Below are 14067 nucleotides of genomic sequence, written 5' to 3' on the forward strand. Positions count from 1 at the left end.
CCTCGTACACAAGCAAGCTGGTGGTGGGTGCATTCCGAGAGCTGCCCGCGATACAGTACGCGTGTATCCGCGTGGGCTGGCCCTGCTTGTGCAACGGGGCTGCCTGAGCTTCAACGCTGCTGACACAGGCGATGTGCCAGCGTTCGGGCCAGTGGCTCCGAGCGAGGCGGGGACGCGCCAGCGCCGCGGGTGCCCCCGAGGGCACAGGGACACCGCCGGGCAGGGGCTGGCTGCAGAGCCCGTGTGCTCCGAGGGCACGGGGACACCGCCGGGCAGGGGCTGCAGAGCCCGTGTGCCCCCAGGGCACGGGGACACCGCCGGGCAGGGGCTGGCTGCAGAGCCCGTGTGCTCCGAGGGCACAGGGACACCGCCGGGCAGGGGCTGGCTGCAGAGCCCGTGTGCCCCCGAGGGCACAGGGACACCGCTGGGCAGGGGCTGCAGAGCCCGTGTGCCCCCGAGGGCATGGGGACACCGCCGGGCAGGGGCTGCAGAGCCCGTGTGCCCCCAGGGCACGGGGATCCGCCGGGCAGGGGCTGCAGAGCCCGTGTGCCCCCAGGGCACAGGGACACCGCCGGGCAGGGGCTGGCTGCAGAGCCCGTGTGTCCCCGAGGGCACAGGGACACCGCCGGGCAGGGGCTGGCTGCAGAGCCCGTGTGCCCCCAGGGCACGGGGACACCGCCGGGCAGGGGCTGGCTGCAGAGCCCGTGTGCCCCCAGGGCACGGGGATCCGCCGGGCAGGGGCTGCAGAGCCCGTGTGCTCCGAGGGCACGGGGATCCGCCGGGCAGGGGCTGGCTGCAGAGCCCGTGTGCCCGCAGGGCACAGGGACACCGCCGGGCAGGGGCTGCAGAGCCCGTGTGCTCCGAGGGCACGGGGACACCGCCGGGCAGGGGCTGGCTGCAGAGCCCGTGTGCTCCGAGGGCACAGGGACACCGCCGGGCCCGGACTGCAGAGCCCGTGTGCCCCCAGGGCACGGGGATCCGCCGGGCAGGGGCTGCAGAGCCCGTGTGCTCCGAGGGCACAGGGACACCGCCGGGCAGGGGCTGGCTGCAGAGCCCGTGTGCCCCCAGGGCACGGGGACACCGCCGGGCCCGGGCTGCAGGGCCCCGGCGGAAGCGCGGCCGCGGCCCCCCGGGAGCCCTGGCAGAGGGCCGGGGCTGCGGGAGCAGCGGCGGGCGGTAAGTGTGAGGCAGACGCAGCGATTGCATTACTGAAGGAGCCCGGGCTGGCAATGCCGAGCTATCGTCCCCGTAATCCTGTTAGCCAGCAATCTCCATTCCGAAAGAGCTTCATTTCTTTGTGAATATTTGTAAACTAGATATCTAATGGAAAATTATAGGAAAATTATAGTGAAATTCATGACGAAGAAATCCGATTAGCCCTAATTCAATTATGCCATCTTAGCCCACACAGCACATTTCCCATTTTTTTCCCATAAATACCAATGCCAGGGGTCCGGGTAATCAAATAAAATTGAAAATCATCTTCCCATTAAATTCAATTAGCTGCAATTTCTAAAGCCTATCAGAGATTTTAATTACTAAATTATAAAATTCTCCAATGCTAAATTGAAACTAAAAAAATTGCACATCCTTATATTTCAGACGAAAAAAACCCAGCAGAAACCTTGAAAAATACCCTTCTCCTCCCATCAACATCCACGTGAACATGGGTCTGGGCAGGCTTCACCAGAGAAATGAGTGTAGAGGGACATGAGCCAGGCCTAGGAAAGAAGGTGGCTACTTCTGGGAGAAAGTGTGTGGATATCAGCTGAGATTAAAACCTAAAATCCAGCCCTAGTTCAACTGAGCTGGGTCGGAAGAGGGAAGGGGAGAGGCTAGCAATCGGAGCAGTGTCTTTGCTCCCTTTTCCCACACGAGCTCCTCGGTTCTGGCAGGTTTTCTGAGCTGCTGTGCCAGGCACCAGTGACAAGCCACTGTGCTCCCGCAGCTAGTGAAACAGCAGAGACTCTCTCTAGGAGCTGGAACGAGCTTTGCCTGCAAATGGGCTCAGGGAGGCAGTCCCTCGAGTCTCCATGTGCCAAAGCCAGGGCAGGAGAGCTGGTGATGCCCAGAGGGAAGCAGGAGGGCAGATGTTAGCTTTGTGCTTCTGATAAAACTTCTTGAATAATGGCCATGCAAGCCTGGTCCTGACACTGAATTAAGGGAAGCTGGAGCCCTCAGCAAACTGATTTAGCTTGAAGCACTACTTCAGCGAACACGTGGGATGTTCCAGAGGAGGGGGATATAATCACCCTTCCCTGATAGCACAGGGAACTCTCGGAGTTCACAGAGGCACCAGGCAGGCAAGCCCATCCCTAAACTGTTCTTTATTCAACAAATAAACCAAGCAGGCAAACGGGGAAACCAGCAAAGCCTGTGCCTACAGATGCTCTCTTCCAGCCCTGCTTCTCTGGGGACCAGCACGGCACAGTGAGGTGTCGAGGGGCAATCAACTGTGTGAAAAAGCAGTGGGAGGAGAAGGGAAGCTCAGGTCTCCAGTTACAATACCTGACCCTCCACGAGGCACCAAGAGTAAGGATTTCCTGACGCTGCTTTTATGCCAGAGAGCACTTTTGCATGGTACCTTAAAGGGTTATTCACGTGCTAACATAAACGAAGCCAGTTTGTTCTCATAGCTCTAAATAGAAGCTCAGGTTGCCCTGAACCAGGCCGATACTTGGTTTAATTTACTGGGCACCCGAAAGTTGCCAGCAGGGAGTTGCCCGCAAACAGAACAACAACAAAAAAAGTTAATGATCTGGGCTTTTTCTTTAATAAATAGGCAAACTGGCTGAGCCGGATTGTTGGCTGGGATTCGTCTCCCCTTTATCACCCTGGAGCTTCTGTGACACATTCTCCAAATCATCAGCATTTTGCAATTTGAGGTCGTTACCAAATAGTATTTTTTTGCCAAGGAAGGGAGAAAAATAAATTAATAATTAAGAAGCCCAAGCAGGGAGAGGCTGTGGGTTGAATGGCGCTGCCACCTCCGCGGGGATTGCTCAGGCACCTGGCAGCCGGCCCAGCGCGCACCTTGGTCGCTGTCTCACCCTGGAATGTGCTGCTGGCACCCAAGTGCTACTTGATTTTACTACGAATTAATCAAAGTCTCTTTTGCAAACGTCTAACACTAAATCACCACTGGCTGAGCTTCAAATGCAATTCCCCGGTTCCCGGGATTTGGTGCAAGGAGATTACCAGCTGCAGGTGAAGAGCTGAAGGGGGTTTCCTCTCTGCACATCTTCTGGTTCTCCAAAGCATCAGCCTCTCCCAGCTGGAAGGACAAGAGATTTCCCACAAGTCTCCTCCTGCTCAGAGCAGGTAACCACACAGACATCCAAGATATGCTGGGATAAATCCATCTGTGCTGCCTGACTGGAGCGCAGTTACACCAAAAAGGCATTTGGCATGACTGCGGGCTGACACAGGTGGCAGAGCACCGCACTGGCAGCTTGGGCGTGCCTGTGACCCCGTGTTTATGGAGCTGTGGAAGCATCTCCACACAGGACGACACACAGAGATGTGTACCTGCCTGCGTGGGTACGGCTGTCTGCTCATCTGTGCACATGGATGTGCACGGCCTTGTGGCACTCTGGGCACTTGGCTACATGTCTACAGGGCTGTGCAGTCAGATGTGGCTGCCCAAAGACATTCTGTGAGGATGTTCTTGCCATGTTAACGTGTGCACGTCTCATTTGTCTCCGAACTTGTAGTACTGAGCAGCCTCCCTGTTCTGTCCAGCCCCACAAAACGTGGCTTGCCATGGCTGATGATCTGGATGGCATCAGCACGTGTCCTTGCACTGCTCCAGCAACACACCACTCCCTGAGCCATGGGTGAGCTGTATTCCCCTCTCCACACTCTGCCTGTCTCAGAGCCCTTTCATATTTTCAGTGCTCACTAGACCGTGAATTCACCTTCATACCACTTACAGGGTTATTTAGCTTCTCCTGACACTGATAACCACCAAACTTTCACTGGCAGCTCAGCTCTCTCCAAAGAGACGTGCAGCCCTCGTCTCTCCTGTGGTGCCCCCACCCACGCACACCCACCAGGAGCACGGGGGCAGATACCAGAGTAGGACACAGCGCCTCAGCGCTCACCTATCAGCCACAGTCACTTATCCCCAGCATATATCTACACCGTGAAAAAAAGGAACAGAGCAGAAGAGTTAAAAACTGGATGGAAAGAATGAAATAGAGAAGGGAAGAGAGAGACAGAAGGGGAAAAGGGTGATAAAGCAAAACCAGTACAAACAGAGGAAAACCCCCTAGGACAACAGAGAAAGGGTGCGGGATGGAGGCAGGAAGAGCACAGGAATATACGGTGCAGTTTTCCCCCTGCATATCCCACAAAGCAACACTGTCCAGCAGTGTCCATAGCTCTCCCTGAAATCTTAGGGATCAACTAGACAGCCCTTGTACAGCAGCTGGACTAGCTGTGCATGGGCTGGGGTACTGCTGAGGAATAATGAGGATGATCAGCCTGTGTGGGAAACATGGGACTGCCCCCAGGGTGCCCAAAGGCCGTGAGAGTGCAGAAACCCCCAAAGAGGAGGATAAAACCTCTCTGCAGGGCCAAGCACAAGGAAGGTGAAGTCCGTCCCTCCTCCCCTGTCACGAGGAAACTGTACTCTCCTTTGCTGGCCCAGAACCACCTCTGCCACTCACCCTCCCACTGTCTCTGAGCCGCTGTTGCCTATTCCCCCTACTGCAGACCTGTGAGGCACCTTTCCCCTGCCACAGCCCCTGTCTCTTGGCATCATGCCTTTGGCACAAGGCCTTGCTGCTCATCCCCGGCCATGTGGGCTTGCCCCCTGGTCCCCTGAACCTTGCCATTCTGACTGAACAATTCCCAGCTGAAGCAAGTGCTGCAGTGACATTTCACTCTGAAACCAAGCAAGTGCTGACAGCGAGTGGCAGGACCAAGAGCTCTTCTTGGCCCCCAGGGCTGTGCAGGGCCAGGCACTGCTGACAAGGGGCACGAGCTGCTGCACACCTTGCGGTGCCTCTTCCCATCTGTGTGGCTCCCCTGGCTCTGCCCCAAGCTGTGCCTGCAGCAAGTCACCCACCCCACTGTGGCCATCCCCATCTCCTGTCCCACACAGCCCCTTGGAGCAGACTGACCCCATAAGCAGGAGACAAAATCCCTCCTTCTTTGGCCCAGGGATTTCATCTCGTTCTAACAAAGAGCTCAAGGTGGGGACTTCGTTATGTTCCCACAGCCGTGGGGTAAGGAAACACGATTCCTGTCACTCCCCCAAGTGTGCAACAATACATTCCCACAAGCACAGGCTGTGCACAGACACAGATCTGCACACATAACACGGAATAACATGGATCTGGGAAGGGAGCTGGTAGGAGGACAGAGCTGCTCTTGTCCCTGAGGCAGCTGTTGCTGACTCCACCTAACACCAGAGACTGCAATAAAAGACGGAACTGGTGTCACTTTTGGGGTTGTCCAGGGCAAAGCCAAGAGCTGGATTGCATGATCCCATGTGGATCCCTTCCAGCTCAGGGTACTCCATCACTCTGGGGTTCTATGATACTGTGAACTGCAAGAGCCCAAAGGGATGAGAACAGGATGGACCAAAGCAGTAGCCCTGGCACAAGTTTATCACAGCCAAATGCTTTTGGCACAAATTCTTCACACCCAAACACTTTTCCCTGTCCTCCAGCTTCTACAGGATGGTTCCTACCACTGGAGCCTCTGCTGGCTTTGCATGGCTATCCTGCAAAGGCAGATGTGTGGAAAGACAGCAGAAACACCCCTGCTGCCTCACCTGCCCCGGGAGCACACCCCAGGGCTCCTGCTTTCCCCATCTCACCAGGAAAAAAAAGCTCTGTGCAAATAATAGATCAATAGAGCCCCTGCCTCTTCGGAAGGAAAACAAACACCCGGATCACCGCAAATTAGAGAATGTTTCGCTTCACTTCATCCAAACAGGCTGACAATTTTTTTGGGTTGTTGCCACGGTGACAGAGTAACACAGCGTTCAGCCTGTTGCAGAACAATCAATTAAGTTAATGCCTCGGAGTGCCTGTTTACCCTTCCATTTAGGAGGTGCTGCTCTCCCTCACGCTTTCTCTCTAGCTAGTTTCAGATTTCTGATCCTTTGCTTCCTGCTCCTAGTTCTTCTTTATTTAATGTAAAAAAAAGTTCCTACCCTAACTACCTTCTGGCTTATAAGGAGCCTCACACTTTTTGGAATGATTGCCTGGAATAAAGTTTTTCCTCCCTCTGACTCCTGTTATTTCGTGTTCTTCCCTGGAAAAACTGGAGATTTACCTTTACCTTGCACGGTACAGGCCCTGTCCCCTCCTCCTGGTGTGCTCAACAGCTTGCCAAGTTTCTAAAGGCCAGCTCTCAACATCCCCTTGGGAGAGTGGGTACCTTTGGAGTAACTGCTTCTAACAAGATGAAGTAACTTGAACTAAAGATCTGTGAAATGATCAGCAATCCTTCCACTATTGCTGTTTTTTACACTGTGAGCTGTAACCATAAATGAAGAACCATCTTGTTCTAAATGCTATCTGAAAAGGAGAACTACAAAGGGGCCTCATAAGAGTCTAGGTCTCATGCTATGGTCCTTATCAAATGGAACTCCTAAATATTTGCTTAAATGATCTTGGCTTAAGCAAAACTCAACCTAGTGCTCAAAGCATTGTGCTGAACTGAGCCTACGGTGAGGAAACTTTAAAGGGGGCACCATGGCCAGGAGACTATGGCAGATCCATCATTGCAATCCTTTAAAATAAAGGATGCCAAAACATCTCTTGGCTCTGCCCTGACCACCAGCAGTCTGCCAGGCTTTTCACAGGCTCACATGCTCCTGCTACTTATCTTGTGGGTTTATTTCCTGCCTCACAGGCAGTGTGAGCAGTCACACTTGGCTGTGTAGCTTCACTGCCTGTTTGCAGCCACTTACTCATCCCTTGCCCAGTGAGCAGCAATAACTGCCCTCCTCCTTCCCCAGCCCACCCAAACAACACCTCCAACATCCTGGGTGAAAATGAGGTACCAGAGAGTGAAAGGATTTATCCAAGGCCAAGCCTGAGACATAATTCAGGGCTTCTGTCTCCTGATCTCTCTGCACCTTGGTGCTGTCTTTCTCATCAACACAATATTCCTATGCTTTTCTTTAAAATCTGAGGAAAAGTGTCCATCTCCCCTGTATCCTCATCCTAAAGGAAAAGGCAGAGGCAAGCATGATGTGAAAACAGGAGGATTCCATGATACTGTCTTCTCATCCTGCCACTAGCAACAAGTGCCCAAATGTAAAGCGTACATTAATTTAGTATTGAATACATGGAAGAAAACTGTAGACCACACAGATACAGAAGAATGGTGCTCAAACACTAGGAAAAATTACAGTAATAGGTCAAATATAACATCTCCTCCCTGCTTCTCAAGCCTGTTCCTTTTTCAAGGACTCCACTCTCACAAGCTAACACAAGCCTGCTCAGGGGGGAGCACTGAGGCCAGGTCTGCACGGGCTGCAGGACAGCCATGCCCCAGGTCCCCCTGGTCCACTCCTCTCCCCCTCCCAGAGAAGTTGTCAGCAGAACCTGTTGGAGCAGGGGCTCGTTGACTGCTCCCTGTCCATTACAGCCTGGATTATAAGCATATTGCACAGCGCTCTCTGCACGGTGCTGGGGAAATCCAATACGCTGAAAGGTTAATGCAATCAATTAGGGTGACAAGGAAGTAGAGTAAAGCCTTCTGAGTAGATGAAAGGGAGAGAGAGATGGAAACAGGGAAAAGCAAAGAGAAGCGGGGGGGGGGGGGAGCAAAGAGTAGGAGGAGGAGAAGGAGGAAGATGGTATACAGGACTTTTGCTGTAGACCTCAGGGTGGTGGTGTGGCCAAGGGCACCATCCTGCCCCAGCGTGGACGGTGTCATTCACAGAAGCAAGGCAGGCCATGGGTCCCCAAGGCAGCAGCTGGGCCAGGACTCCCTGTTTGTGGCTTTTCCTGCCATCTCCTGAAGAATGTGGAGCCCTGCTCAAACTGCAGCTGCCCAGGTTGTCCTGACATCAACCTGCTCCCTAAGGGTGATCGCCGGGGGACTGGCAAAAAGTTCCTGTATCTTTCCTGCCCAGGTACCCAGAAGGCATGAAAGAAACTGATTAGGTTTGCAAGGCAAAGGATCTCAGCAAGCCATGGGGGAGCATCAAGGGAGGAGAAAGAGAGAACAGGAAGGACAAAGAGAACTTCTGGCTGTTCGTACACTCTGCACACAAAGGTAAGGATGAGCACAATCTCTCTGTAGACTTCCTAGTTAGAAACTGGTCATCATCACAGGCCACTTCCCTGCACCTATTCCCTCATGTCTGTAAGCATCTGTAACTTAGATGCTCTCTTACTTTTCCAGCCTCCTTCCCAGTGTGGCCACCTGGGCTCTCCTGCAAGGCCAGAGGACAAGCCCCAGCCAGTGCCCAGCCGCAGCAGTTTCACCCCTGCCTGCAGACAGTTTGATGAGGGCGTTGTGGCACTCAACCCACCAGCACAGCACGGAGATCCCAGTGCCATAGCGTACATCCTGCTGCTCCGTCCAGCGTGGCACAGGCCTTCCCCAGGGCATTCAGCTCAGGGAAGAGCCCCATCCTTCCCCTGTGGCCCCCCAGCTGCTGTTGACTGGCTGCACTCCTGCTCTCTGACCCCTGAGCAGAGCGGTACTTCATTAACCTGGGCTGACAGGTCAGCGAGCACAGCCCCTTCCTACCACAGCTCTTGCTCGGGCACAGCTCAGCCAGGGAGAACGTGACACCAGCTCATTAGAACAAATTATTACTCTATAACCCCTGCTGCAATGTCCCTTAATATGCCTATTTAGCAAGAGACAAGTCCTGGTGGGCTCCTCGGCATTAAAACAACCTCACAAATCACCAGAGGCACAAGCACCATGATCTCCGCTTCTAGGGGTGGAGAGAGAGCGGCTGTTCCTTGGATGGGTGCTGGAGGGGCACAGAATCCTGGGCTCTTCCCCTGCAGCAAAATGAAGCTTCAGATATTGCTGGGGGATGTTCTGCAGGCAGGGAGTTTCCATCTGGCTGTGGCTCACTGCGCTGCCAAACATGCCCAAGCTTCAGCACAACCGAGTGTTGTTCCCTCATTGAAATCCACTGAGGAAGTGTTCTGGGATGCCATTAAACTGCTGGGCCTGTTTTTCTCTGCCTTATCCCTGCCTAACTCTGCCCTTAGCACTACCATCAGTGTCATGTCCCATGTTAGACCTACAAGATTTAAATGTTTCCCTGTTATATATATGAAGTCAGTGCCTGGCTTTCCAAATCCATCTACAACACCAACCCCATGTGCTCACTCCTTCAGGTTAACCAGCCAAGCCAAAGAGCAAGTTTGGAAGCTGACATTGATGGTAGGCACTGTGTGCTACCTCCCCATGTGAGGCCAGGCTAAATTTTTGGGGAAAAACCCACTGCACATGAAAGCAGTGGGCTCACACCTTTGCAGGGAGGGCTGCCAGCTCTCTAGGACTAATCCAGAAACTACAGAACTGCCGTAGTTTTGGGCACAGCGAGTGAGATATCACAGGCAAAGACAGAAATGCGGGCAAATGTCAGAGGAAGGCTGCTACTAAACGGGAACAGGGAGCATGAGGAAATCAACCTCCAACCTGACCTTTAGAAGAGAGAAAAGGGAGAAATAAAACAGTGATTCATACAACAGAAAGAAGTGGCAGCAGTGCCAGGCAGGAGACAGTGAGAAAGAAAAGTAATGGAAAGAAGAGAAGAAAGTATGAGAAGTGTGTGATGGTGGGCACAGAGAGGGGCAGGATGAAAGCAAATGAATGGAGAAACGAGGGACCTGAGAGAAACAGAGAGAGAGAGGGCGGGAGGAAAAGGAGGAGAAAAGAGCAAGAATAGCCATGCAGTGAGGAGCACACGGGCGAGGCAGAGTGCTGTAACCAGGGTTGTGAAGCATGAAAAGGGAAGAATCTGCCTGTTCCTTTCAGCACTTGGAGCATGGCACTCAGTGGTGACCTACACTGTGCCTGGCTGTGATCACGTTTTCAGGGCCACTGCCTGCCGATCCCAAACAATGATGAGGAGCCTTTGAAGTCAGAGAAAGAAGCCGCAGTGTGAACTGGGGACTTTTTTTCCCCCCTTTTTTCCTCTCCATTTTTTTAAGGGCCGGGGAAAGAAGGGAGGAAAAGGAAGGCCTGAAGTAGTGGGGGGAAGATTGGGGGAGAGGTTGCAAGGACAGAACAGAGAGTTGCTCTCGGTGGGGTGCCCCGAAACGAGAGAGACAAAAAGAAAACAAACAGTTTATGAGTAGGGCACATGCTGCCTGTGTCTGCATGCCCCATACTGCTGGCCCCCCGTGCTCCAAGGGAGGCTTCTGTTCCCCAGCAATGATGGATGGATGCATAGGGCCATTCAGGCCTGCCATGTTACAGCAGCAGTATTTACATAACACTGGCCTTCCACCGGTCACCTCTGACACTGCCCAGCCCAACTTGGGGCCCCCTCCCACCGCAGCCAGCCTGGGCCCCTCAGACACTGCTCAGACTCAGTCCGTGTGCTCCCCAAAACTGGGCATTGGGGGTCCCCACTGCTGCAGGGATGCTCTAAGTGCGCACACCGCAGTGAGTGCTCCTGGCACCCCCGAGAAATGTCTCACAGGGCAGAGCACTTTCCACCCTCCCCACGGCCCCTCCTGCCCTCAGACCTGTCTTGGTGCCTGGTGATGGAGGGGAAGGAAGAGGAGCCAGGACAGCAGGAATTGCCTCAGCATGGCAGGGACTTCTCAGTAACCATTATCTGAGGTGGCACAGGGAGTGTCTTACCCAGCACACAGAGATCAGGCATTTAAGAGACAATATTATATTCCATTTCCCTGGGCTCTAGACCTCTAACTCTTACCAGGCACAGTCCAAGTCACCTTCCAAGCTCTAGGAGACTGCAAAGCTGTTTTTTTTTTTTTCCTAAGACAGACCATGAGGGTCTAGGTAAAGGAAAAACCCAGGAAAACCCTGATTCTGCTGGACACGTGGAAATGCTTCCACACTACCACCATGGTTCTGCAGTTTGAATAGATAAAAATGTGCCAGAAGAGGAGAACATGCACATGACCATCTGAATTATGTGGACTGAGCTCAACAAAACTTCACAGTAGATGGAGACTGCAAACTGTTCAGTGAAAGGACCTTATATCCATCTCCTCCATCACACATGCATGTAGATAAAGCAGCTTCCTTTCACCAAAATCCTTACACTTCTTTAGCTGTAAAGATAGGGGCAGTAGAGAAGATATTAAGGAACACCCTCAGTGACAAAACCAGGTTCCCACAACAACTGCTGTACAAAGACAAAGACAGGATTAGGACACACATATGCCATGTCTGCGCTTGACCTTCTTCTGTTTCCATCTCTCTTCATGAGTAACAATAGTCCAACCCCAGAAGGTCTAGTGGAGACATGGCCACAGTGAGCAGGCTGTAAGTGTGAGAGAGGCAGAGGAAAAGAGAACCCAGGAGGGCATAGTGACATACCCATTGCAGTCTGAAGTCTCTCCTACCTTTCGGAGATTTCAAGGCCTCGTTTCTTGCCTCGTTTTTAGCTCTAAATTCACTTCATTCTGCAGTGAGAAAAGAAAGGATCCAGTTAACAAAAGGGCACACCTGAGTAAAAGCCAAGACTCACAAAAGCTGTGTAAGAACATGGTGCAGCATGGGACAGTCAGACTCCACAAGGGAACAAAATGCTTTCCTGCTCCTGGCTGTACCCCACACTGCCATGCACCCCACGGCACTTCTCCGTGAAAAAGGTTCCTAATGAGGGTTGGGCATAATTTCACATAGAGAGCAGCCATTACTGGCCTGAATCCTGCTCCCCAGGTACCAGAGACACACCTTGTGCTGGTCTGCTCTGTACTTTGCCCACACATCTAAGGTTGCGCTCTGCTCCGTGTCAGATTTTCCCTTCCCAATCTTCACATTTTTTCTGCTGACCCCTCTTTCCCAGAGGTTCCCCTGCATGCTAATGGTGAGGCCCTCCTTGCACACCTTGTGGGGCACTCAATGACGGGGTGCAGGACCGGGTCCTGTGTCACTGAACCCCCGTATCCGCTCATCTGTGCATTTTCCACCCCGGAGAATAGAGAGAGTGAGGACAAAGGAGAAAAGGGACAGGGAAAAAAAGTCGCAGCAAAATACACGAAAAGTAAATTGAATTATTTAAAACCATATGTTCCAAAAATGTGACAGAGCATAAAAGCCGTGCCATGAGACTTCTGGAGGGGGTTATTCTGCATAGGCAGGGTGGGAGGACAGCTCATGGCTGGGGAAAGACTGCTCTGCAGCCAGACAGGGTCTTCCCTCTCCCAGAGCTGGGAGGTGGCCAGGAGCACAGGGCGGCTGCATGCACAGTGGCAAGGGTGCCTGGCCCATTCCTGTAGCCTCTGATTTGCAGCCCTGCCCAAACAGCTCTCACAGCTGCACAGGGTGGCAGTAGTGTGACAAACTGCCCCGAGGTCCTGCCCAGCATGCCCGTGGTCGAGTCCAGGACCCCCAGCTGTCCCCATGTTCCCTTCTCTGGGTGCAGCAGCGACTCAGCCCTTCCGAGACCTTCTCGAGTCCCTTGTAGGACAAAAGTGAGATGGATTCAGGGGACTCCGTGCTGCTGCCATGGCTCACCCCTGCGTTCCAGGGCCCTGGCACTCTGTGCATGTGGACGACCTCCTCCTGTCACTTATACTCTGCCACTGCCAAAGATAGATGCCTTGTGTTGGCCGGGACCCAGAGCAGGAAGGAGCTGGTGAGATATCCCAGATGGATGCATGGACAGGAGGACAGAGCCCCTCGGGTGAGGAAGGTGCATAACCAGCCTGGCTCCTTCCTTTCCCACTCAAATCCTGATGCTAAAAAGGCTGAGGGCATGGCTGGAGTAACAGCTCCCTGATTTGAGGTGCCTCTCCCACTCTGGCATCCCTTCTTTCACCTTCTCTTTCCCTTTGTTCTCCCTTTTTTCCTTGCTCTTTCCACTGCTTTCTCTGCCACTGTCACACTGTTTTTTCCTTCCCTCTCTTTTGTTCTCTCCCTCCTTCCCAAGCTCTCTGCCTGTAACTCTCTGCCTTCCTGCCTTCACTCCCTAACCCCTGTGCACGATCAATTCTTGGGATTGGGTTTTTAATTGTTTTTTTTTTTACTCCTCTTCTTTTGGCTGCAGCTTATCAATGATGCAAGAGGAATAACGCCAATTTACTTAGAATGTGTAATCCCCAAATCAGATTGGGGGATTGTATGAGGCAATATGACCTTGCATATGTCTCCATTAAAGCCAGCCAGGCCTCCTCTTGTATTCTGTGTTCCCAGTACATATTTAGACAGATAACGCTAATTGTACTTGACATGTCCTCTTAAGGATGGACTCTTCCCTCCCCCAGCTCTGCTTCCCTGCCTGACAATGTGCCAGAGCCAAGCCCGCTCCCCGGCAGCGTGGCACGGCACAGCACCTGTGGGAACGGCCGAGTGGGCATCGGGCACGGCCCCCACGGCCAGCCCCACTGCGGGAACGCTGCACCCTCCAGGTGGGAAGGGGCCAGAGAGCACAAGGACCAGGGGGAGGGCTGCTGGGACACAGTTAATCTGAGATTACACACTGTTACTGTGTCAATTGTGGCTTCCGCAGGAAAAAGCCTTCAGACAAAACCAGGAGACTTGCTCACCATTAACATCTTTGAAGTCTCCCTCCTTTCCAATGATGGGCCTCTACCCCACACCTCTTAGTTCCCACCTCTGCTTTGGATAAGTATTTGGACACTGGACCCCAGATGCAGCTTCTAGGGAACATCACTGGAAAATCATAAACTCCTATAGCAGTTTGGGTTGGAAGGGACCTTTAAAGGTCATATAGTCCAACTCCCCTGCCATAGGCAGGGACACTTTACACTAGACTGGTTTGCTCCAAGCTCCATCCAACCTGGCCTTGAGCACTTCCAGGGATGGTGCAGAGACACAGCTTCACTGAGCAACCTGTGCCAGGGTCTCACTACCCTCCCCATAACAATTTTCTTCCTTATATCTAGGCTAAATTGTACCTCTTTT

At 53.0% G+C, this 14067-nt stretch overlaps 1 protein-coding gene across 1 annotated transcript in view; it reads right to left on the minus strand.

Annotated features, from left to right (window-relative positions):
- The window catches only part of CASZ1 (castor zinc finger 1), a 196927-nt gene that overhangs the window by 91831 nt on the left and 91029 nt on the right, over window positions 1-14067 (minus strand). The window contains exon 3 of the mRNA XM_084220092.1: window positions 11515-11600. Coding sequence (XP_084076218.1) covers window positions 11515-11518 — 4 coding nt within the window. The 5' untranslated portion in view covers window positions 11519-11600. The remainder of the gene's footprint in view (window positions 1-11514; window positions 11601-14067) is intronic.

The sequence above is a fragment of the Fringilla coelebs genome, assembly GCF_963513975.1.
Source record: "Fringilla coelebs genome assembly, chromosome: 22".
Taxonomy (NCBI): domain Eukaryota; kingdom Metazoa; phylum Chordata; class Aves; order Passeriformes; family Fringillidae; genus Fringilla; species Fringilla coelebs.